This window comes from Pristiophorus japonicus, chromosome 8 (genome assembly GCF_044704955.1).
Source record: "Pristiophorus japonicus isolate sPriJap1 chromosome 8, sPriJap1.hap1, whole genome shotgun sequence".
Taxonomy (NCBI): Eukaryota; Metazoa; Chordata; class Chondrichthyes; family Pristiophoridae; genus Pristiophorus; species Pristiophorus japonicus.
This window is the reverse complement of record NC_091984.1, coordinates 141,110,274-141,135,015: the sequence shown is the minus strand read 5'-3', so window position 1 is coordinate 141,135,015 and position 24,742 is coordinate 141,110,274. Positions and strand designations below refer to the sequence as shown.

General features: G+C 54.9%; 1 protein-coding gene across 6 annotated transcripts in view; it reads right to left on the bottom strand.

Moving 5' to 3' along the window:
* LOC139268767 (retinoic acid receptor RXR-gamma-A-like) overlaps positions 1–24,742 on the bottom strand; it is a 514,553-nt gene that overhangs the window by 61,134 nt on the left and 428,677 nt on the right. The window contains exon 1 of one of the 6 annotated variants that reach the window (XM_070887447.1): positions 5,612–5,682. The exons of the other annotated variants lie outside the window; for them this stretch is intronic. Coding sequence (XP_070743548.1) covers positions 5,612–5,620 — 9 coding nt within the window. The 5' untranslated portion in view covers positions 5,621–5,682. Of the gene's footprint in view, positions 1–5,611; positions 5,683–24,742 lie in introns of those variants that run through there. 6 annotated transcript variants of the gene reach the window in all.

Genomic DNA, 24,742 nt, shown 5'->3' with positions numbered 1-24,742 from the left:
CCCACCCCCCGGCGACCCGACCTCGCCCCCCTCCCCCACCGGACCTCCGCGACTCCCCCGGACCTCCGCGACTCTCCCCCCTCCCCCGGCGACTCTTCCCCCCCGGACCTCCGCGACTCCCCCCCCCCCCCCCACCCGGACCTCCGCGAGCCCCCCCGAGACCCGACGCCACCGACCTGTAAATCCAGCCCGAGGTCTTGGGCCAGGCCATTCAGTCTCCTTCTCTCCCTCCCCCCCCTCATCTCCTTCCCTCCCCCCCCTTTCTCCTTCCCTCCCCCCACTCTCTCCCTCATCTCTCTCCTTCCCTCCCTCATCTCTCCTTCCCTCCCTCATCTCTCCTTCCCTCCCTCCCTCCTCTCTCCTTCCCTCCCTCCCTCGTCTCTCCTTCCCTCCCTTCCTCCTTCCCTCCCTCCCTCCTCTCTCCTTCCCTCCCTCCCTCCTCTCTCCCCCTCCCTCTCTCCTCTCTCCTTCCCTCCCTCCCTCCCTCCTCTCTCCTTCCCTCCCTTCTCTCCCTCCCTCCCTCCTCTCTCCTTCCCTCCCTCTCTCCCTCCCTCCCTCCTCTCTCCTTCCCTCCCTCCCTCCTCTCTCCTTCCCTCCCTCCCTCCTCTCTCCTGCCCTCATCCCCCCATCTCTCTCCTTCCCTCCTCCCTCCCTCTCTCTCCTTCCCTCCTCCCTCCCTCCTCCCTCCTCTCTCCTTCCCTCCTCCCTCCCTCCTTCCCTCCTCTCTCCTCTCTCCTTCCCTCCCTACATCCCTCCCTCTCCCCCTCCCCCCACCCTTCTCCCCCCCCCCCTCCTCCCCCTTCTCCCCCTCCCCCCACTGTCAGAAACACAGACACTCTCAGAGAGTGAGAGACACACACAGACAGAGAGATAGAGACACTGACAGAGACACACTGGGGGGGGGGGGTCCGTCCCAGCACGTCGTTGGAGGGCTCCCGGTGCTGCAGCCGGTTAGTAGAAAATGATTTATTTATAGATTTTTTTTTTAATTGATTTTTTATTAATTTTTTTTGATGGATTTATTGGTTGATTTATTGATGTATTTATCATTTATTATTGATGATGGCTCTTTATTTGTAAAACTGAAGTGTTTAATGTTTGTAAACTTCCCTTTAAACCCCCCCCCCCATTCCCTACGCCCGACTTGTAACCTATGCCTGATTTTCTAAAGTGTAGACAAGGTTTTTTCGAGCGTACAAAAATCTTCACTTACTCCATTCTAAGTTAGTTTGGAGTAAGTTTTCACTGCCGAAACTTTGAAAACAGGCGTAAGTGGCCGGACACGCCCCCTTTTGAAAAAAACATTCTGTTCCAAAGTGAAACTGTTCTAACTGACGAGAACTGGAGCAAACTAAATGCCGAGAATTCAAATTTCTGAGATACTTCGTTCTACACCAGTTGCTCCAAAAAAACAGGAGCAACTCAGGCCGAAACTTGGCCCCCATATTCCCGCTTTTTCCCTATATGCCTTGATGCCTTTTGAGATTACAAATCTATCTCTCCCCTTCTTAAATATATTCAGTGATTTGGCCTCCACAGCCTTCTGTGGTAGAGAATTCCACATATATGTATAAAATGTGTATATATATACAGGATCAGACCAGTTGGACTGAAAGGCCTGTTTCTGTGCTGGAGATTCTGTCAGTGTTTCACAAATCTCTTCCCTAGTCTCTCTCCGCGCACTGGGACAAATACCAAGCAGCGCAGGGGAATTATTTGATTAGAGCCCATTTGTCCTGTCCAGGACTTCCATCTCATTTAAATGGAAGTCACTGATTTTGCTCAAGATATCTTTGTTTGGGAATGTCGCCCAAGTCTAACCTTGTCAATACTTGGGAGGAAGTTGAAAAGTGGTGAAGTGATGCTAAACCTGTATCGTTCCTTGGTTAGACCACACTTAGAGTATTGTGTACAGTTCTGGTCGCCATATTATGAAAAGGATATAGAGGCAGTGGGGAGGGTGCAGAGAAGGTTTACAAGGATGGGACCAGAAATGCGAGGGTGTACATATCAGGAAAGGATGAACAGGCTGGGGCTCTTTTCTCTCGAGGCTGAGGGGTGACCTGATAGAGGTCTTTAACATTAGGAAAGGTTTTGATCGAGTAGATACAGAGAGAGTGTTCCCACTTGTGGGGAAAAGCAGAACTAGAGGCCATCAATATAAGATGGTTAGCAAGAAATCCAATCGGGAATTCAGGAGAAAATTCTTTACCCAGCGAGTGGTGAGAATGTGGAACTGGCTACCACAGGGAGTGATTGAAGTGAATAGTATCGATGTATTTAAGGGGAGGCTAGACAGCGATATGAGGGAGAAGGGAATCGAGGGTTATGCTGATAGATTTAGATGAGGAAAGACGGGAGGCTTGTGTGGAGCATAAAGACGGCATGGACTGGTTGGGCCGAATGGCCTGTTTCTGGGCTGTATATCCCATGTAATCCTATGTATATCAGTATTCAATCAGGGCATTTACTATTTGACACAGTTTCAAGGCATTGCACCGTTTGTGGATTTCACCTTGTCTGTGACTGCCCCTTTGCTGTTGCCCTGAAAGAAGTTTCACAATATTGTGTGTAGATTCTGCTGCTGTGCTTTTTCCAGATCTCTCTTTGTCCCATCTGATTACTCTTTCAGCATCTTTCTGCATTTTCTTATAGTTACCCCAGAGCCCCTTCTCATTTCTCCTCGCAGGACTGGTACAGGCCATTTTTCCTCTTTGAGTTCCCTTTTATTGGTGTGTTAGTCCATAGGTACATAGCCTGACCCTATGGGTTTCAGTATGTTTTTATCCTGTGTGCTCAGCATTATTCCTTTAAAGCTGTTCCACATGTCTTCCACTGAAGTGTTGTTGAACATCCTCCTGTTTGATTTAGTTGGGACCTAATTTGTAAAATTATATACCTGGTATTTCTCACTCCCAGGTCATGTTACACTTGATCACTCTCTGGTCCTTGCCCCCAGGAGCAGTATAACTTACATTCAAGTACATTTTCTAGATGATTTACAAATACCATCCCAGGGCTTCCTTTATACACTGGGTCCTGAAGCAATCGTGCACTGTACCTACTCTAAATCCCTTGAGCTTTTCCAGTTTCACAGAATCGTAGAAAAATTGCGACACAGAAGGAGGCCATTCGGCCCTTTGCGTCGGTGCCGATTTATATTTGGTTCATCGAATTATAGAACAACACAGCACAGAAGGAGACCATTCGGCCCTTCATGCCTGTGCCTGCTCTTTGAAAGGGCGATCCGATTAGTCCCACTCCCCCGCTCTTTCCCCGTAGACCTGCAAATGTTTCCTTTTCAAGTATTTATCCAATTTCCTTTTGAAAGTTACTGCTGAATCAGGTTCCACTGCCCTTTCAGGCAGTGCATTCCAGATCATCAAAACTCGCTGCAGAAAGAAAAATCTCATCTTCACCCTGGTTCTTTTGCCTTAAATCTCTCTCCTCTGGTTAATGACCCTTCTGCCACTGGAAACAGTTTCTCCTTATTTACTCTATCAAAACCCCTCATCATTTTGAACACCTCTCTTAAATCTCGCCTTAACCTTCTCTGCTCTAAGGACAAAAACCCCATTTTCACCAGGTAACTGAACTTCCTTACCCCTGGGTCATCATCATCATAGGCAGCCTCTCAGAATCGAGGAAGACTTGCTTCCACTCCAAAAGTGAGTCGTTAAGTGGCTGTACAGTCCAATACGAGAACCACAGTCCCTGTCACAGGTGGGACAGACAGTCGTTGAGGGAAGGGGTGGGTGGGACTGGTTTGCCGCACGCTCCTTCCGCTGCCTGCACTTGATTTCTGCAAGCTCTCGGTGACGAGACTCGAGGTGCTCAGTGCCCTCCTGGATGCACTTCCTCCACTTAGGGCGGTCTTTGGCCAGGAACTCCCATGTGTCAATGGGGATGTTGCACTTTATCAGGGAGGCTTTGAGGGTGTCCTTGTATCGTTTCCTCTGCCCACCTTTGGCTCGTTTGCCGTGAAGGAGTTCCGAGTAGAGCGCTTGCTTTGGGAGTCTCATGTCTGGCATGTGAACAGTGTGGCTTGCCCAGCGGAGCTGATCAAGTGTGGTCAGTGCTTCAATGCTGGGGATGTTGGCCTGGTCGAGGATGCTAATGTTAGCGTGTCTATCCTCCCAGGGGATTTGTAGGATCTTGTGGAGACATTGTTGGTGGTATTTCTCCAGCGACTTATCATTGTGGTAAATCTCTGCAAGACCTTGACATCTTTCCTAAAGGGTGGTGTCCAGAATTGAACACTATATTCAAGCTGAGGCTTCACCAGTGATTTATCAAGGTTTAGCGTAAATGCCTTGCTTTTATACTCTAGGGCCCTAGAGATAATAACTCAGGTGCAGGTTCTGAGCTTGAGGACCGATAGTGAGCGTCAAACCCGGGAGAAGTTTTGGCACGTCGGAATGTCCGATTCCGACATGGCGACTCAATGATCATTTGACTTCCGTGTTTGCCGTCGATCGCACGGCAGCGGGCGTGATGCAGATCCGCGTGACGCGATCCCAACCCCAGCCAGTGACGGGCCCGTTCAAAGATGGTAATTAGAGGAGATAGGAGTTTATGCAAAGAGAGAAAGATGGATTCAGGACGCTCGCGCTTCAATGCCGCCTCCCTTGAGCTGTTACTGGGGGCTGTGAGGAGCCGCAGAGAGAGGGTCTTCCCCAGCAATGGGAGGGAGAAACCTGCTGCTGCCTCAGTGAAGGCCTGGCTGGAGGTGGCCCAGGAGGTGAGCAGCAGGAGCACTGTACCACGCTCCTGGATTCAGTGCAGGAAGCTCTTCAATGACCTAACTAGATTAGGAAAGGCGAGCACAGTTGCTGTTTCACCTATATCCTGTAGTGTATAACAACACCCCCGCCCGTACTCTGTCTTGTCAAGCATCACATCATTGCCCACTCCCATCTTGTGTCAGGAGCACTTTGTATGCACTTCCTCACCAACCCATCTATCCAACAACCACTGCCACTCACTGCAATCCTTATGCAACGTGATGCCTCTCCCTGATTGTCACCCTCACCAAATGCACAGCATCCATGGGGTGAACACAAGCCATTACACTCACTCATAGGCCTGTTCTCCCCGCCCCTGTTGCAGAAGAGAACACAGAACACCAAGGGGACGGCGAGAAGCAGAGGTGGGCCACCACAGATTGTGCAGAGAGGAGACAATGGGTATCTGTGGTGTCCCTGGCCATCAGAGAAGGCGAGACTGGGAATTCACTGATTCCTGGTGACAGAATTAAAAATAAATCTGACACACAACTCAAAAAAGACCTACTCATGTTGACTTTATTTCAACAGCGAGTGTAATGTGATCAGCCTGATTATGCTGAGTGCCAGCATTGCTAGTACAGGTTGAACCTCCCGTATCCAGAACTCCCTTATCCAGAACCATTCCCAGCCACCGGGTGGCGCATGTGCAGAACTCCAACATGAACAAATTAAAGTCCTTCCTCGCTGCTGACTCCCGCAATCGCTGGCCTGACCCCGCGATCCATCATTTCCCCCCCACTGCACCCCCCCCACACCCGGCCATGACCTCTCTGCTGCACTCCCAGCCCCAAGCCAGCCAGCCCCGATATCACCTTGCTCAGTACCTGTACCATCCAATTTAACGTGACCACGTCTCGACCTGAAAAATCCCTTATCCAGAACAGGTCAGGTCCCGAGGGTTCCGGATAAGGGAGGTTCAACCTGTACGAATTCAAAACCCTTTATCTCTTCTCCAAGGCCTCCACACGCAGAGCAGCAGCCTGTTGACTTTCCTGGGGGATGATTCCTCAGAGGACCTCATTGCTTCTGAGGGTGCATCGTCACATGGCTCATGCTTGATAATGAAGAAGAAAGCTGTAGACTGCAGGAAGATATCAATGTACTGGTCAGGTAGACAGAACGGTAGCAAATGAAATTCAATCCAGAGAAATGTGAGGTAATGCATTTGGGGAGGTCTAACAAATCAAGGGAATACACATTAAATGGTAGGACATTGAGAAGTGCAGAGGAACAAAGGGACCTTGGAGTACATGTCCACAGATCCCTGAAGGTGGCAGGCCAGGTAGATAAGGTGGTTAAGAAGGCGTACAGAATACTTGCCTTTATTAGCCAAGGCATATAATACAAGAGCAGGGAGGTTATGCTTGAAACACTATTTCGGCCACAGCTGGAGCACTGCGTGCAGTTCTGGTCACCACATTATAGGAAGGATGTGATTGCACTAGAGAGGGTACAGAAGAGATTTATGAGGTTGTTGCCTGGACTGGAGAATCTTAGCTATGAGGAAAGATTGGATAGGCTGGGTTTGTTTTCTTTGAAACAGTGGAGGCTGAGGGGAGATCTTATTGGCTACGGACCAAGAGCTGGAATGTGGAATTAAGCTGGATAACTCTTTGTCGGCCGGCGCGGACACGATGGGCCGAAATGGCTTCCTTCCGCACTGTAAATTTCTATGATTACCATGTAACAGCTTAGATACTCTCATTTCAGCCTCCGCGCTTTTAAACCCTCCTAAGCTCAGGGTCGCATCACCCATCCATTACGTCCTAGTTTGTTCTGCCTGCCTCTCCAACCACAGAACCGTCCTGCACTGTGGCTAAGGGTGCCAACTCTGGTTTAGTGCAATCCTGGATATTTCATCATGTGACCTCCTCCCCCTCCATCCGCCCTGTCCCCATGCTCCCGCCATTGCTGGCCACATAGACCCAGCCTCGTGGTGTCCCGCTTTCCTACACCAAATCGGAACGCAAACAGGCTCTTCATTGCTCGTCTGGATGTCAAACAGCTTTGTAAGAACATAAGAATCAAGAGCAGAAGTAGGCCATTCGGCCCCTCAAGCCTGCTCCGCCATTCAATATCATGGCTGATCTTTGACCTCAACTCCACTTTCCTGCACTATCGTCATAATCGTTCGATTCCCCAAAACCTTGAATGTACTCAACGCCTCAGCATCCACAGTCCTTTGCATTAGAGAATTCCAAGATTCACAACCCTCCAAGTATAGAAATTTCGCCTCATCTCAGTCTTAAATGGCCGACCCCTTATCCTGAGACTATGCCCCCTAGCTCTAGGCTCCAGCCAGAGGAATCAACCTCTCAGCATCTACACTTTCAATCCCCCATAGAATCTTGCATGTTTCAATGAGATCACCTCTTATTCTTCTAAACTCCAGAGAGTATAGGCCCAATCTACACAATCTCTCATCATAGGACAACCCTCTCATCCCAGGAATCAATCTGGTGAACCTTCGTTGCACCGTCTCTAAGGCAAGTATATCCTTCCTTAGATAAGGAGACCAAAACTGTGCCCAGCACTCCACGTGTGGTTTCACCAAGGCCCTGTACAATTATAGTAAAACTCTTGCACTCCAAACTCTCTTGCAATAAATGCCTTTTCTTATCTAACATGCTTATAACTAATAAGCGTTGAAAGAAATGTATATATGTTTTATAAAGCCACTATGATTGATCTCCAAGGTTTCTTGCTCACAGCAGTGTTCTGGAGATCAATTCATGGAGACTGCAGGTCACTGATTTGGATGAGGGGACCAAATGTAATATATCCAAGTTTGCTGATGATACAAAGCTAGGAGGGAATGTAAGTTGTGAGGCTGCAAGGGGATATAGACAGGCTAAGTGAGTGGGCAAGAACATGGCAAATGGAATATAATGTTGAGAAATGTGAAGTTAGCCACTTTGGTAGGAAAAATAGAAAAGCAGAGTATGTTTTAAATGTGAGAGATTGGGAAATGTTGGTGTTCAGAGGGACCTGGGTGTCCTTGTACACCAATCACTGAAAGTTAACATGTAGGTGCAGCAAGCAATTAAGAAAGCAAATGTTGGCCTTTATTACAAGAGGATTTCAGTATAAGACTAAAGACGTCTTACTGCAATTATGCAGGGCTCTGGTGAGACCATACCTGGAGTATTGTGTACAGTTTTGGCCTCCTTACCTAAGGAAGGATACACTTGCCATTGAGGGAGTGCAACAATGGTTCACCAGACTGATTCCTGGGAAGGGTGACTGTCCTATGAGGAGAGATTGAGTAGACTAGGCCTATATTCTCTAGAGTTTAGAAGAATGAGAGGGGATCTCATAGAAACATCAAAAATTCTTAGAATTGACAGGGTAGATGCAGGGAGGATGTTTCCCCCTGGTTGGAGAGTCTAGAACCAGGGGTCACAGTCTCAGAATAAGGGGTTGGCCATTTAGGACTGAGATGAGGAGAAACTTCTTCACTCAGAGGATGGTGAATCTCTGGAATTCTCTACCACAGAGGGCTGTGGAGGCTCAGTCTTTGAGTATCTGCAAGACGGAGATTTATAGATTTTTGGATATTAAGGGAGTCAAGGGATATGAGGACAGTGCAGGAAAGTGGAGTTGAGGTAGAAGATCAGCCATGATCTCAATGAATGGTGGAGCAGGCTCGAGGGGCCGAATAGCCTGCTCCTGCTCCTAATTCTTATGTTCTTATGTAACGCTAACTGTGGGCCGTCAGCCCTTCCCATAGGCCGCTTGATGGTGCCCTCCATCCCAGGCCTCATGAACCGCAGGGCTTGCAGGATGAGGACGTTTAACAAGAGGAAGTTAGAGGGTTAATAAATATATCAGAAGAAGCTCGAGGGTTAATAAATATGGACCGCTGTGTCTGCGATGTTGTCAGATATATATTTTTTTGTGCGTGACAGTTTCCACATTAACTATTGATTTGATGCCAAATAAGGATGAAAGATGACATTTAATGTCAGCACTGGGATATTGCAGCTCACAGCTCTGTGGGGGCCCCTTTCAGTTTTGATTATGCGCTAATGGAATTAACCCAGCCAACAGCAAGGGCAGATCCAAGCTGAATAAACCTACGTGCTGCAGGTAGCATTCTCCCGACTGGGCGGTGGAATGCCAGATAACGTTTCACGACTTCGGGAAAGTTCCGCAGGGAAGGTTGCGAATTAAGAAAGTAAGACCCACTTTTATACAGCGTCTCCTCGTGTCCCTGGGGCGTCCCAAAGTGCTTTGGGACTACCCAACAAGCGCACGGCGGTTTTGGTGTCAAACCTCGGCAGCAAACTTGTGCTCAGCAAGATCCCACAATCTCTGAAAGAGACAACCAACCAGTCAATCTGGTGTTGACTGCTGTTGGATAGATGTCGGCTGAGGGACTTGCTCAAAATGGTGCCGTGGGATCTTGTATGGCCGCCCGTGAGGGCAGAGGGTTTGACGTCTCATCCGAAAGACGGCACCTCCAACAGTGCAGCACTCCCTCGGTACTACATCGGAGCGTCAGCCTGGATTATGGGGTTTAAATTTCCGGAGTGGGGCTCGAACCCGTGACCTGTGTGACTCCGAGGTAAGAGTGTTACCCACTGCAGTCCAACAGACCAGGAGCGAGGCAGTGGGGCCGGAACACAGGGTGGCACTTGGATTATGCCAGCTGTTTCTGGCGGCAGTGGAACGCCACACGTGCACACATACAGACGCTCCGGGAATCCTCGCTGATTTTTTGCTTTCCTTCGTTCTTTAGGTGTGTCTCGGTATGGAACAACAATAACTTTTATTTATATAGCACCTTTAACGTAGTAAAACGTCCCAAGGCGCTTCACAGTGTTATATGTCAAAACAGATAAATTTGACACCGAGCCACATCAGAAGAAATTACGGCAGATGACCAAAAGCTTGGTCAAAGAGGTGGGTTTTAAGTAGCGTCTTAAAGGATGAAAGAGTAGAGAGGCGGAGAGGTTTAGGGAGGGAGTTCCAGAGCTTGGGGCCCAGGCAACAGAAGGCACGGCCACCAATGGTTGAGTGATTATAATCAGGGATGCTCAGGAGGGCAGAATTAGAGGAGTGCAGACATCTCGGGGGGTTGTGGGGCAGGAGGGGTTTATAGAGATAGGGAGGGGCGAGACCATGGAGAGATTTGAAAATAAGGGAGAGAATTTTGAAATGGAGGCGTTACTTAACCAGAAACAATGTAAGTCAACGAGCACAGGGGTGATGGGTGATTGTGACTTGGTGCGAGTTAGGACATGGGCAGCCGAGTTTTGGATCACCTCAAATTTACGTAGAGTAGAATGTGGGAGGCATAGAATACAAGAGCAGGGAGGTTATGTTTGAATTGTATAAAACACTAGTTATGCCACAGCTAGAGTACTGCGTGAGGATAGGTGAGTAGGTTGGACCTATACACATTGGAGTTCAGAAGAATGAGAGGTGATCTTATCGAAATTTATAAGATAACGAGGGGGCTTGACAAGGTGATGCAGAGAGGATGTTTCCACTCATAGGGGAAACTAAAACTAGGGGACATAGTCCCAGAATAAGGGGCCACCCATTTAAAACTGAGATGAGGAGAAATTTCTTCTCTCAGAAGGTTGTAAATCTATGGAATTCTCTGCCCAAGAGAGCTGTGGAGGCTGGGTCATTGAATATATTTAAGGTGGAAATAGACAGATTTTTGAATGATAAGGGAGTCAAGGGTTATGGGGAGCGGGCAGGGAAGTGGAGTTGAGGCCAAGATCAAATCAGCCATGATCTTATTGAATGGCGGAGCAGGCTCGAGGGGCCAAATGGCCGACTCCTGCTCCTATTTCTTATGTTCTGGTCATCACATTACAAGAAAGATGTGATTGCACTAGAGCGGGTACAGAGGAGATTTACAAGACTGTTTCCTGGACTGAAGAAATTTAGCTATGAGGAAAGTTAGGATAGGCTGGGGTTGTTTTCTTTGGAACAGAGGAGGCTGAGGGGGGATTTAATTGAGGTGTATAAAATTATGAGGGGCCTAAATAGAGTGGATAGGAAGGACCTAGTTCCCTTAGCAGAGGGGTCAACAACCACGGGGCATGGATTTAAAGTAATTGGGGGGAGGTTTAGAGGGAATTGAGGGGAAATGTCTTCACCCAGAGGGTGGTGCGGGTGGAACTCACTGCCTGAAAGGGAGGTTGAGGCAGAAACCCTCACCACATTTAAAAAGTACTTGGATGTGCACCTGAATTGCCGTAACCCACAGGGCTGTGGATCCAGAGCTGGAAAGTGGGATTGGGCTGGATAGCTCTTGGTCGGTCGGCACGGACACGATGGGCCAAAATGGCCTCCTTCCGTGCTGTAAATTTCCATCATTCTATGATCCACGCCAACTGCAGCGGCCCCACCACTGGGCACGCTGGCATTAGCCAACGCTGTGCATGTCAGGCATCAAAGCAGGTGCCCTCGGCACCATGCCATAGGCTGCACTTACCCCCTGTCCACCACCCCCCACTGAAACTTACTGAGGGAGGACAGCTCCCGGGGTCTGACATACAATCACTGCAGCACTAACGCGTGTCAAATCATGTTCGGTCAAAGGCTCGAGGGAGGAGACGGGCTGGGAGATTGTGGTTAGTGACAACCAAGCACTCGGTTACTTCAGGATGTTGACAATCTGCCAAGTAACTCACAGCTGCAACACTGCACTAGACAAATACTCCAAACGGGATATATGTACAGATAATAGACTGGACTATGTGCCCGAGTGCATTGTATTGCTCTGGGATATGATTTATGGTCAGCAAAGTCTGCAAACTCTGCACAGGATCCCTCCAGAGGCCTGTCAGAGTGATTATCTAAAGAGATGTGTTAGCCGCAGTATGTTTTACTCATGCAGTTCATTCCTCAAGGTACAGACCGCTTTGCTCCATCTTTTTGTGTGAACTTATGCTATTCCATCCCCAAAGGCCAAAGCAAGAGAGAGAGCGCGAGAGAGCGAGAGAGTGAGAGAGAGCACGAGAGAGTGAGAGCAAGAGAGAGAGCGAGAGTGCGAGTGAGAGCAAGAGAGAGAGCGAGAGTGAGAGTGAGAGCAAGAGAGAGAGAGTGAGAGCGAGAGAGAGAGAGAGAGTGAGAGCAAGAGAGAGTGTGAGAGAGAGATTGAGAGAGTGAGAGAGCGAGAGAGAGCGAGAGAGCGAGAGAGCGAGAGAGAGCGAGAGAGACCGAGAGCAAGAGAGAGTGCGAGAGATTGAAAGAGCGAGAGAGTGAGAGAGAGAGTGCGAGAGATTGAGGGAGCGAGAGAGTGAGCGAGAGAGAGAGCAAGAGCGAGAGAGAGAGCGAGAGCGAGAGAGAGAGCGAGAGAGAGAGCGAGAGAGAGAGCGAGAGAGAGAGCGAGAGAGAGAGCGAGAGCGAGAGAGATTGCGAGAGATTGAGAGGGAGAGAGAGAGAGTGAGAGCAAGAGAGAGTGAGAGAGAGAGTGCGAGAGAGAGAAAGCGAGAGAGAGAGAGAGAGCGCGAGAGAGTGCGAGAGAGAGTGCGAGAGAGAGTGCGAGAGAGAGTGCGAGAGAGAGTGCGAGAGAGAGTGCGAGAGAGATTGCGAGAGAGAGTGCGAGATTGAGAGAACGAGAGAGCGCGAGAGACCGAGAAGAGAGAGCGAGATGAGAGAGCGAGCAGAGAGCGCGAGAAGAGAGCGCGAGAAGAGAGCGCGAGAAGAGAGCGCGAGAAGAGAGCGCGAGAAGAGAGCGCGAGAAGAGAGCGCGAGAAGAGAGCGCGAGAAGAGAGCGCGAGAAGAGAGCGCGAGAAGAGAGCGCGAGAAGAGAGCGCGAGAAGAGAGCGCGAGAAGAGAGCGCGAGCGAGCGAGAAGACAGAGAGAGCGAGGAGAGAGCGAGTGAGAGAGCGAGTGAGAGAGCGAGAAGAGAGCGAGAGAGCGAGAAGAGAGCGAGTGAGAGCGAGAAGAGAGAGCGAGGAGAGCGAGAGAGCGAGTGAGAGTAAGAGAGCGAGCGAGCGAGAGCGCGAGAAGAGAGAGTGAGCGAGAGCGAGCGAGAGAGAGGAGCGAGAGAGAGCGAGAGAGCGAGAAAGAGAGCGAGCGAGAGAGAGCGAAAAGAGAGAGCGAGAAGTGAGAGAGAGCGAGAGAGCGAGTGAGAGAACGAGAACAGATAGCGAGAAGAGTGAGCGAGCGAGAGAGAGAGCGACAGAGGAGCGAGAGAGGAGCGAGGAGAGCGAGAGACGAGCGAGGAGAGCGAGCGAGAGAGGAAGAGGGAGTGAGAGACGAGCGAGAGACGAGCGAGAGACGAGCGAGAGAGGAGTGAGAGAGGAGCGAGAGAGGAGCGAGAGAGAGAGGAGAGGAGCGAGAGAGGAGAGAGAGGAGCGAGAGCGAGAGAGAGCGAGAGAGAGAGAAAGAGAGCGAGCGAGAGAGCGAGAAGAGAGAGCGAGAAGTGAGAGTGAGCGAGAGAGTGAGCGAGAGAGCGAGTGAGAGAGCGAGAACAGATAGCGAGAAGAGTGAGCGAGCGAGAGAGTGAGAGAGAAAGCGAGAGAGAGCGAGAGAGAGAAAGAGAGAGAAAGAGAGAGAGAGAGAGCGACAGAGGAGCGAGAGACGAGCGAGGAGAGCGAGAGACGAGCGAGGAGAGCGAGCGAGGAAGAGGGAGCGAGGAGAGCGAGAGACTAGCGAGAGACGAGCGAGAGAGGAGCGAGAGACGAGCGAGGAACGAGCGAGGAGCGAGAGAGGAGCGAGAGAGGCGAGGAGAGTGAGCGAGAGAGGAGAGCGAGCGAGGAGCGAGAGTGGAGCGAGAGAGGAGCGAGAGAGAGAGGAGAGGAGCGAGAGAGGAGATAGAGGAGCGAGAGGAGCGACAGAGCGAGAGATGAGCGAGAGAGCGAGAGAGGAGCAAGAGAGGAGCGAGAGAGAGAACGAGAGACGAGCGAGTGACGAGCGAGAGAGCGACAGAGCGAGAGAGAGACGAGCGAGAGAGAGCGAGAGACAGAGCGAGAGATGAGCGAGAGAGAGAGCGAGAGACGAGCGAGAGGGCGAGAGAGGAGCCAGAGGAGCGAGAGAGCAAGAGAGAGAGCGAGAGAGCGAGAGAGAAAGCGAGAGAGGAGCGAGAGAGCGAGAGAGGAGCGAGAGAGAAAGCGAGAGACGAGCAAGAGAGCGAGAGAGGAGCGGGAGCGAGAGCGGCAGCAAGAAGAGAGAGCGAGAGCGAGGAGAGAGCGAGAGTGAGAACGAGAGCAAGAGAGAGCGAGAAGAGAGCGCGAGAGCGAGAGCGTGCGACGAGAGCGAGCGAGAGACGAGCGAGGAGAGCGAGCGAGAGAGCGAGCGAGGAGCGAGAGAGAGGCGCGGATGAGAGAGAGAGCGAGCGAGGGAGCAAGCGAGAGAGCGAGAGAGGAGTGAGAGAGCGAACGAGAGATGAGCAAGAGAGCGAGAGAGAAGCGAGAATGAGAGCGGCAGCAAGAAGAGAGAGCGAGAGCGAGGAGAGAGCGAGAGCAAGAGAGAGCGAGAGCAAGAGAGAGCGAGAGCAAGAGAGAGCGAGAGCAAGAGAGAGCGAGAGCAAGAGAGAGCGAGAGCAAGAGAGAGCGAGAAGAGAGCGAGAGCGTGCGACGAGAGCGAGCGAGAGACGAGCGAGGAAAGCGAGCGAGAGAGCGAGCGAGGAGCGAGAGAGAGGCGCAGATGAGAGAGAGAGAGAGCGAGAGAGAGAGCGAGAGAGAGAGCGAGTGAGAGAGCGAGTGAGAGACGAGCGAGAGAGAGGAGCGAGAGATGAGCGAGAGAGAGAGCGAGAGACGAGCGAGAGACGAGCGAGAGAGACGAGCGAGAGAGCGAGAGAGGGAGCGAGAGAGGGAGCGAGAGAGGAGCGAGCGAGAGACGAGCGAGGAGCGAGAGAGAGGAGCGAGAGAGAGGAGCGAGAGACGAGCGAGAGACGAGCGAGAGACGAGCGAGAGACGAGCGAGAGAGACGAGCGAGAGAGACGAGCGAGAGAGACGAGCGAGAGAGCGAGAGAGGGAGCGAGAGACGAGCGAGACAGGAGCGAGAGAGGAGCGAGAGAGGAGCGAGAGACGAGCGAGAGAGGAGCGAGAGAGGAGCGAGAGAGGAGCGAGAGAGGAGCGAGAGAGGAGCGAGAGAGAGAGAGCGAGAGAGAGCGAGAGAGGAGCGAGAGAGGAGCGAGAGACGAGCGAGGGAGGAGCGAGAGAGGAGCGAGAGACGAGCGAGAGAGAGGAGCGAGAGAGAGGAGCGAGAGAGAGGAGCGAGAGAGCGAGAGAGAGAGCGAGAGAGGAGCAAGAGAGCGAGAGAGGAGCGAGAGAGAAGCGAGAGAGAAGCGAGAGAGAAGCGAGAGAGGAGCAAGAGAGGAGCAAGAGAGCGAGAGAGGAGCGAGACAGGAGCGAGAGAGAGGAGCGAGAGAGCGAGAGAGGAGCAAGAGAGGAGCGCGAGACGAGCGAGAGAGCGCGAGACGAGCGAGGGAGAGAGCGAGAGACGAGCGAGAGAGCGAGAGACGAGCGAGAGACGAGCGAGAGACGAGCGAGAGACGAGCGAGAGACGAGCGAGAGACGAGCGAGAGACGAGCGAGAGACGAGCGAGAGAGAAGTGAGAGACAGAGCGAGAGAGAGGAGGGAGAGAGCGAGAGAGAGCGCGAGAGCGAGAGAGGAGCGAGAGAGAGAGCGAGAGACAGGAGCGAGAGAGGAGCGAGAGAGGAGCGAGAGAGGAGCGAGAGAGGAGCGAGAGAGCGAGAGAGGAGCGAGAGAGAGAGCGAGAGACGAGCGAGAGACGAGCGAGAGAGAAGCGAGAGAGGAACGAGATTGCGAGCGAGAGAGGAGCGAGAGAGAGAGCGAGAGACGAGCGAGAGACGAGCGAGAGGCGAGAGAGAGGAGCGAGAGACGAGAGAGGGAGCGAATGACGAGCGAGAGAGCGAGAGATGAGCGAGAGAGAGAGCGAGAGATGAGCGAGAGTGAGAGCGAGAGAGAGAGCGAGAGATGAGCGAGAGCGAGAGATGAGCGAGAGAGGAGCGAGAAAGGAGCGAGAAAGGAGCGAGAAAGGAGCGCGAGAGAGAGCGAGAGAGAGCGAGAGAGAGCGAGAGAGGAGCGAGAGAGCGGAGCGAGAGGTGAGCGAGAGAGAGCGCGAGAGAGAGTGAGAGAGCGAGACGAGTGAGAGAGGAGTGAGAGAGGAGCGAGAGAGGAGCGAGCGAGAGAGCGAGAGAGGAGCGAGAGAGGAGCGAGAGAGGAGCGAGAGAGGAGCGAGAGAGGAGCGAGAGAGGAGCAAGAGAGGAGCGAGAGAGGAGCAAGAGAGGAGCGAGAGAGAGAGCGAGAGATGAGCGAGAGACGAGCGAGAGGGCGAGAGAGAGGAGCGAGAGAGGAACGAGAGAGGAGTGAGAGAGCGTGAGAGCGAGAGAGCGAGAGAGGAGCGAGAGAGAGGAGCGAGAGAGGAACGAGGGAGCGAGAGTCGAGCGAGAGAGCGAGAGACGAGCGAGAGCGCGAGAGAGAGAGCGAGAGAGGAGCGAGAGATGAGCGAGAGAGGAGCGAGAGAGAGAGCGCGAGAGACGAGCGAGAGAGGTGAGCGAGAGAGAGCGAGAGAGAGAGCGAGAGACGAGCGAGAGAGCGAGAGGTGCGAGGAGAGCGTGTGAGCGAGCGAGCGAGGAGAGCGAGCGAGGAGTGAGAGAGGAGCGAGAGAGGAGCGAGAGAGGAGCGAGAGAGAGCGAGAGAGGAGCAAGAGAGGAGCGAGACGAAGAGAGAGAGGAGCGAGAGACGAGCGAGAGACGAGCGAGAGAGGAGCGAGAGACGAGCGAGAGAGCAAGAGAGGAGCAAGAGAGGAGCGAGACGAAGAGAGAGATGAGCGAGAGAGAGGAGCGAGAGAGAGGAGCGAGAGAGCGAGAGACGAGCGAGAGAGAGAGCGCGAGGCGAGCGAGAGAGCGCGAGATGAGCGAGAGAGCGAGAGAGAGCGAGAGACGAGCGAGAGAGAGGAGCGAGAGACGAGCGACAGAGAGGAGCGAGAGACGAGGGAGACAGCGAATGACGAGCGAGAGAGAGAGCGAGAGAGAGAGCGAGAGAGAGAGCGAGAGAGAGAGCGAGAGAGAGAGCGAGAGAGAGAGAGAGAGACGAGCGAGAGAGAGGAGCCAGAGGTGAGCGAGAGAGTGAGAGAGAGAGAGAGCGAGAGAGAGCGAGAGATGAGCGAGAGAGGAGCGAGAGAGGAGCGAGAGAGGAGCGAGAGAGAGAGCGAGAGAGGAGCGAGAGAGAGAGCGAGAGAGGAGCGAGAGAGGAGCGAGAGAGGAGCGAGAGACGAGCGAGAGACGAGCGAGAGACGAGCGAGAGACGAGCGAGAGAGAGAGAGCGAGAGAGGAGCGAGAGAGGAGCGAGAGACGAGCGAGAGAGAGAGCGAGAGAGAGAGCGAGAGAGAGAGCGAGAGACGAGCGAGAGGGCGAGAGAGCGGAGCGAGAGAGGAGCGAGAGAGGAAGCAAGAGACGAGCGAGAGACAAGCGAGAGACGAGCGAGAGAGCAAGAGACGAGCGAGAGAGGAACGAGAGAGGAACGAGAGAGCGAGAGACTAGCGAGAGAGGAGAGAGACGAGCGAGAGTGAGAGCGAGAGAGAGAGGAGCGAGAGAGAGAGCGCGAGAGACGAGCGAGAGGGAGGAGCGAGAGAGAGAGCGAGAGGGAGGAGCGAGAGAGAGAGCGAGAGACGAGTGACAGAGAGAGCGAGAGACGAGCGAGAGAGCGAGAGACAGGAGCGAGGAGAGCGTGCGAGAGAGCGAGCGAGGAGCGAGAGAGGAGTGAGAGAGGAGCGAGAGAGGAGCGAGACAGGAGAGAGAGAGGAGCGAGAGAGAGAGAGGACCGAGAGAGAGAGCGAGAGAGGAGCGAGACGAAGAGAGAGAGGAGCGAGAGAGAGAGCGAGAGAGGAGCGAGAGAGGAGCGAGAGAGAGGAGCGAGAGAGGAGCGAGAGAGGAGCGAGAGACGAGCGAGAGAGGAGCGAGAGAGAGAGCGAGAGAGGAGCGAGAGAGAGCGAGAGAGGAGCGAGAGAGGAGCGAGAGAGAGAGCGAGAGAGAGAGCGAGAGAGAGGAGCGAGAGAGGAACGAGAGACGAGCGAGAGAGGAGCGAGAGACGAGCGAGAGAGGAGCGAGAGAGAGCGAGAGACGAGCGAGAGAGGAGCGAGAGAGAGAGCGAGAGAGAGAGCGAGAGACGAGCGAGAGGGCGAGAGAGCGGAGCGAGAGGGCGAGAGAGCGGAGCGAGAGAGGAGCGAGAGAGGAAGCAAGAGACGAGCGAGAGACAAGCGAGAGACAAGCGAGAGAGCGAGAGACGAGCGAGAGAGCGAGAGAGGAACGAGAGAGGAACAAGAGAGCGAGAGACTAGCGAGAGAGGAGAGAGACGAGCGAGAGTGAGAGCGAGAGAGAGAAGAGCGAGAGAGAGAGCGCGAGAGACGAGCGAGAGGGAGGAGCGAGAGAAAGAGCGAGAGACGAGCGAGAGGGCGAGAGAGAGGAGCGAGAGAGGAACGAGAGAGGAGTGAGAGAGCGTGAGAGCGAGAGAGCGAGAGAGGAGCGAGAGAGAGGAGCGAGAGAGGAGCGAGAGAGGAACGAGGGAGCGAGAGTCGAGCGAGAGAGCGAGAGAGGAGCGAGAGCGCGAGAGAGAGAGCGCGAGAGACGAGCGAGAGAGGTGAGCGAGAGAGAGCGAGAGAGAGAGCGAGAGAGAGAGCGAGAGACGAGCGAGAGAGCGAGAGGTGCGAGGAGAGCGTGTGAGCGAGCGAGCGAGGAGTGAGAGAGGAGCGAGAGAGGAGCGAGAGAGGAGCGAGAGAGAGCGAGAGAGGAGCAAGAGAGGAGCGAGACGAAGAGAGAGAGGAGCGAGAGACGAGCGAGAGACGAGCGAGAGAGGAGCGAGAGACGAGCGAGAGAGCAAGAGAGGAGCAAGAGAGGAGCGAGACGAAGAGAGAGAGGAGCGAGAGATGAGCGAGAGAGAGGAGCGAGAGAGAGGAGCGAGAAAGCGAGAGACGAGCGAGAGAGAGAGCGCGAGACGAGCGAGAGAGCGCGAGAGAGCGAGAGAGCGAGAGAGAGCGAGAGACGAGCGAGAGAGAGGAGCGAGAGACGAGCGACAGAGAGGAGCGAGAGACGAGGGAGACAGCGAATGACGAGCGAGAGAGAGAGCGAGAGAGAGAGCGAGAGAGAGAGCGAGAGAGAGAGCGAGAGAGAGAGCGAGAGAGAGAGCGAGAGAGAGAGCGAGAGAGAGAGCGAGAGAGAGAGAGAGAGACGAGCGAGAGAGAGGAGCCAGAGGTGAGCGAGAGAGTGAGAGAGAGAGAGAGCGAGAGAGAGCGAGAGACGAGCGAGGGAGGAGCGAGAGAGGAGCGAGAGAGGAGCGAGAGAGAGAGCGAGAGAGGAGCGAGAGAGAGAGCGAGAGAGGAGCGAGAGAGAGAGCGAGAGAGGAGCGAGAGAGGAGCGAGAGAGGAGCGAGAGACGAGCGAGAGACGCGCGAGAGACGAGCGAGAGAGAGAGAGCGAGAGAGGAGCAAGAGAGGAGCGAGAGACGAGCGAGAGAGAGAGCGAGAGAGAGAGCGAGAGAGAGAGCGAGAGACGAGCGAGAGGGCGAGAGAGCGGAGCGAGAGAGGAGCGAGAGAGGAGCGAGAGAGGAAGCAAGAGACGAGCGAGAGACAAGCGAGAGACGAGCGAGAGAGCAAGAGACGAGCGAGAGAGGAACGAGAGAGGAACGAGAGAGCGAGAGACTAGCGAGAGAGGAGAGAGACGAGCGAGAGTGAGAGCGAGAGAGAGAGGAGCGAGAGAGAGAGCGCGAGAGACGAGCGAGAGGGAGGAGCGAGAGAGAGAGCGAGAGGGAGGAGCGAGAGAGAGAGCGAGAGACGAGTGACAGAGAGAGCGAGAGACGAGCGAGAGAGCGAGAGACAGGAGCGAGGAGAGCGTGCGAGAGAGCGAGCGAGGAGCGAGAGAGGAGTGAGAGAGGAGCGAGAGAGGAGCGAGACAGGAGAGAGAGAGGACCGAGAGAGAGAGAGGACCGAGAGAGAGAGCGAGAGAGGAGCGAGACGAAGAGAGAGAGGAGCGAGAGAGAGAGCGAGAGAGGAGCGAGAGACGAGCGAGAGAGGAGCGAGAGACGAGCGAGAGAGAGAGCGAGAGAGGAGCGAGAGAGAGCGAGAGAGGAGCGAGAGAGGAGCGAGAGAGGAGCGAGAGAGAGAGCGAGAGAGAGAGCGAGAGAGAGGAGCGAGAGAGGAGCGAGAGAGGAGCGAGAGACGAGCGAGAGAGAGAGCGAGAGAGGAGCGAGAGAGAGCGAGAGACGAGCGAGAGAGAGAGCGAGAGAGAGAGCGAGAGACGAGCGAGAGGGCGAGAGAGCGGAGCGAGAGAGCGAGAGAGCGGAGCGAGAGAGGAGCGAGAGAGGAAGCAAGAGACGAGCGAGAGAGCGAGAGACGAGCGAGAGAGCGAGAGAGGAACGAGAGAGGAACAAGAGAGCGAGAGACTAGCGAGAGAGGAGAGAGACGAGCGAGAGTGAGAGCGAGAGTGAGAGCGAGAGTGAGAGCGAGAGAGAGAGGAGCGAGAGAGAGAGCGCGAGAGACGAGCGAGAGGGAGGAGCGAGAGAAAGAGCGAGAGACGAGCGACAGAGAGAGCGAGAGACGAGCGAGAGAGCGAGAGAGAGAGCGACAGAAGCGAGGAGAGCGTGCGAGAGAGCGAGCGAGGAGCGAGAGATGAGCGAGAGAGCGAGCGAGACAGGAGAGAGAGAGGACCAAGAGAGAGAGCGAGAGAGGAGCGAGACGAAGAGAGAGAGGAGCGAGAGAGAGAGCGAGAGAGGAGCGAGAGAGAGAGCGAGAGAGGAGCGAGAGAGAGGAGAGAGAGGAGCGAGAGAGGAGAGAGAGGAGCAAGAGAGGAGCGAGAGAGCGAGAGAGGAGCGCGAGACGAGCGAGAGACGAGCGAGAGAGAGGAGCGAGAGGTGAGCGAGAGAGAGCGCGAGAGACAAGCGAGAGGAAGCGAGAGAGAGAGCGAGAGAGAGAGCGAGAGACAAGCGAGAGAGGAAGCGAGAGAGAGAGCGAGAGAGAGGAGCGAGAGAGGAGCGAGAGAGAAGCGAGAGAGGAAGCAAGAGAGGAGCGAGAGACAAGCGAGAGACGAGCGAGAGAGCGAGAGAGGAGCGAGAGAGGAGCGAGAGAGAGAGCGAGAGAGAGAGCGAGAGAGGAGCGAGAGAGAGGAGAGAGAGGAGCGAGAGAGGAGAGAGAGGAGAGAGAGGAGCGAGAGAGGAGCGAGAGCGGAGCGAGAGAGCGAGAGAGGAGCGCGAGACGAGCGAGAGACGAGCGAGAGACGAGCGAGAGAGAGGAGCGAGAGGTGAGCGAGAGACGAGCGAGAGTCGAGCGAGAGAGAGCGCGAGAAACGAGCGAGAGGAGCGAGAGACGAGCGAGAGAGAGAGCGAGAGACAAGCGAGAGAGAGAGCGAGAGACAAGCGAGAGAGAGAACGAGAGAGAGAGCGAGAGAGAGCGAGAGACGAGCGAGAGAGAGCGAGAGACGAGCGAGAGAGAGCGAGAGACGAGCGAGAGAGAGAGCGAGAGAGAGAGCGAGAGAGAGGAGCGAGAGAGGAGCGAGAGAGGAGCGAGAGAGGAGCGAGAGAGGAAGCAAGAGAGGAGCGAGAGACAAGCGAGAGACGAGCGAGAGAGCGAGAGAGGAGCGAGAGAGGAGCGAGAGAGAGAGCGAGAGAGAGAGCGAGAGAGAGAGCGAGAGAGGAGCGAGAGAGGAGCGAGAGAGGAGCGAGAGAGAGAGCGAGAGAGAGCGAGAGACGATCGAGAGAGCGAGAGAGAGAGTGAGAGACGAGCGAGAGGGAGAGAGAGAGGAGCGAGAGAGTAAGCAAGAGACGAGCGAGAGACGAGCGAGATACAAGAGAGAGGAGAGCGAGAGAGCGAGAGAGCGAGAGAGGAGCGAGAGAGGAGCGAGAGAGGAGCGAGAGAGGAGCGAGAGAGAGCGAGAGAGAGCGAGAGAGAGCGAGAGACGAGCGACAGAGAGTGCGAGAGAGCGAGAGAGAGCGAGAGAGAGAGCGAGAGAGAGCGCGAGTGAGGAGCGAGAGAGGAGCGAGAGAGAGAGCGAGAGAGGAGCGAGAGAGAGAGCGAGGGAGGAGCGAGAGAGAGAGCGAGAGAGGAGCGAGACGAAGAGAGAGAGGGGCGAGAGAGCGAGAGAGGAGCGAGAGTGGAGAGAGAGAGGAGAGAGAGGAGCGAGAGAGGAGCGAGAGAGGAGCGAGAGAGGAGCGAGAGAGGAGCGAGAGAGGAGCGAGAGAGCGAGAGAGGAGCGCGAGACGAGCGAGAGACGAGCGAGAGAGAGGAGAGAGAGAGCGAGAGAGGAGCGAGAGAGCGAGAGAGGAGCGCGAGAGCGAGAGAGGAGCGAGAGAGGAGCGAGAGAGGAGCGAGAGACGAGCGAGAGACGAGTGAGAGAGCGAGATAGGAGCGAGAGAGAGAGAGAGAGCGAGAGACGAGCGAGAGTGAGAGCGAGAGCGAGAGACGAGCGAGAGAGAAAGCGCGAGAGACGAGCGAGAGCGAGAGCGAGAGACAAGCGAGAGAGAGAGCGAGTGAGAGAGCGAGTGAGAGAGCGAGAGAGGAGCGAGAGAGGAACGAGAGAGGAGCGAGAGAGGAGCAAGAGAGGAGCGAGAGAGAAAGCGAGAGGCGAGCGAGAGAGCGAGAGAGACGAGAGAGGAGCGAGAGAGACAGCGAGAGAGAGAGTGAGAGACGAGCGAGAGAGAGGAGCGAGAGGTGAGCGAGAGAGAGAGCGAGAGGGAGAGCGAGAGAGGGGCGAGAGAGGAGCGAGAGGAACGAGAGAGGAACGAGAGAGGAGCGAGAGAGAGAGCGAGAGGGCGAGAGAGAAGCGAGAGGAGTGAGAGAGCGAGAGAGAGAGCGAGAGAGGAGCGAGAGAGCGAGAGAGGAGCAAGAGAGAAGCGAGAGAGCGAGAGAGAAAGCGAGAGAGGAGTGAGAGAGCGTGAGAGCGAGAGAGCGAGAGAGAAGCGAGAGAGCGAGAGACGAGCGAGAGACGAGCGAGAGAGAGGAGCGAGAGAGCGAGAGAGGAGCGAGAGACGAGCGAGAGACCAAGAGAGGAGCGAGAGAGCGAGAGACGAGCAAGAGAGGAGCGAGAGAGCGTGAGAGCGAGAGAGGAGCGAGAGAGCGAGAGACGAGCGAGAAGCAAGAGAGCGAGAGTGGTGCGAGAGAGAGAGCGAGAGTGGTGCGAGAGAGAGAGCGAGAGAGGAGCGAGAGACAGAGCGAGAGACGAGCGTGAGAGCGAGCGAGAGAGCGAGACGAGCGAGAGAGAGAGCGAGAGACGAGCGAGAGACGAGCGAGAGACGAGCGAGAGAGCGAGAGACGAGCGAGAGATGAGCGAGGGAGCGAGAGACGAGCGAGAGAGCGAGTGACGAGCGAGAGAGAGAGTGCGAGAGACGAGCGAGAGAGAGAGCGCGAGAGAGTGAGAGAGAGAGCGAGAGGAGCGAGGAGAGCGAGCGAGAGAGCGAGCGAGTAGAGCGAGCAAGGAGCGAGAGAGGAGCGAGAGAGGAGAGAGGAGCGAGAGAGAGAGCGAGAGAGAGAGCGAGAGAGAGAGCGAGAGAGGAGCGAGAGAGGAGCGAGACAGGAGCGAGAGAGAGAGCGAGAGAGGAGTGAGCGAGAGAGGAGAGAGAGAGCGAGAGAGGAGCGAGAGAGGAGCGAGAGACGAGCGAGCGAGAGAGGAGCGAGCGAGTAGAGCGAGCAAGGAGCGAGAGAGGAGCGAGAGAGGAGCGAGAGAGGAGAGAGGAGCGAGAGAGAGAGCGAGAGAGAGAGCGAGAGAGAGAGCGCGAGAGAGGAGCGAGACAGGAGAGAGAGCGGAGCGAGAGAGAGAGCGCGAGAGGAGTGAGCGAGAGAGGAGAGAGAGAGCGAGAGAGGAGCGAGAGACGAACGAGAGAGGAGCGAGAGAGCGAGAGAGGAGCGAGAGAGGAGCAAGAGAGGAGCAAGAGAGGAGCGAGAGAGCGAGAGAAAGCGAGAGGCGAGCGAGAGAGGAGAGAGCGAGAGAGGAGCGAGAGAGAGCGAGAGACGAGCGAGAGACGAGCGAGAAACGAGCGAGAGACGAGCGTGAGAGAGGAGCGAGAGAGCGAGAGAGGAGCGAGAGACGAGCGACAGAGGAGTGAGAGAGCGGGAGACGAGCGACAGAGCGAGAGAGCAAGAGACGAGCGAGAGTGAGAGCGAGAGAGAGAGCGAGAGATGAGCGAGAGAGGAGCGAGAGAGAGAGCGCGAGAGAGAGGAGCGAGAGAAAGAGCGAGAGAAAGAGCGAGAGACGAGCGAGAGAGAGCGAGAGACGAGCGAGAGAGAGCGGGAGACGAGCGAGAGATGAGCGAGAGAGAGAGCGAGCGACGAGCGAGAGAGGAGCGAGAGACGAGCGAGAGAGAGTGCGAGAGAGGAGCGAGAGGGTGAGAGAAGGGCGAGAGAGGAGCGAGAGAGGAGCGAGAGAGGAGCGAGAGAGGAGCGAGAGAGGAGTGAGAGAGCAAGAGGGAAAGCGAGAGACGAGCGAGAGAGCGAGAGGAGCGAGAGAGCGAGAGAGGAGCGAGAGACGAGCGAGAGAGAGAGCGACAGCAAGAAGAGAGAGCGAGAGCGAGGAAAGAGCGAGGAGAGAGAGAGAGCGAGAGCGAGAGCGAGAAGAGCAAGAGAGAGCGAGAAGAGAGCGCGAGAGCGAGAGCGTGTGACGAGAGGGAGAAGAAAGAGCGAGAGCGAGCGCGTGCGAGAGTGAGTGAGAGAGAGCGCGTGAGAGAGAGCGCGTGAGAGAGAGCGCGTGAGAGCACGTGAAAGAGCGCGTGAAAGAGCGTGTGAAAGAGCGCGTGAGAGAGTGAGCAAGAGAGAGTGTGCGAGAGAGAGCGAGTGAGAAGAGAGAGAGAGAAAGAGAGAGCGAGAAGAGAGTGCGAAAGAGAGAGAGAGCGAGAGAGAAGAGGGAGAGAGAGCAAGAGCGAGCAGAGAGAGAGAGAGATCAAAAGAGAGAGAGAGCAAAAGAGACAGAGAAAAAGTAAGAAAGTGCATTATATCACACTTTTCACACCCTCAAGACATCCCAAACTGCTTTACAGGCAATGA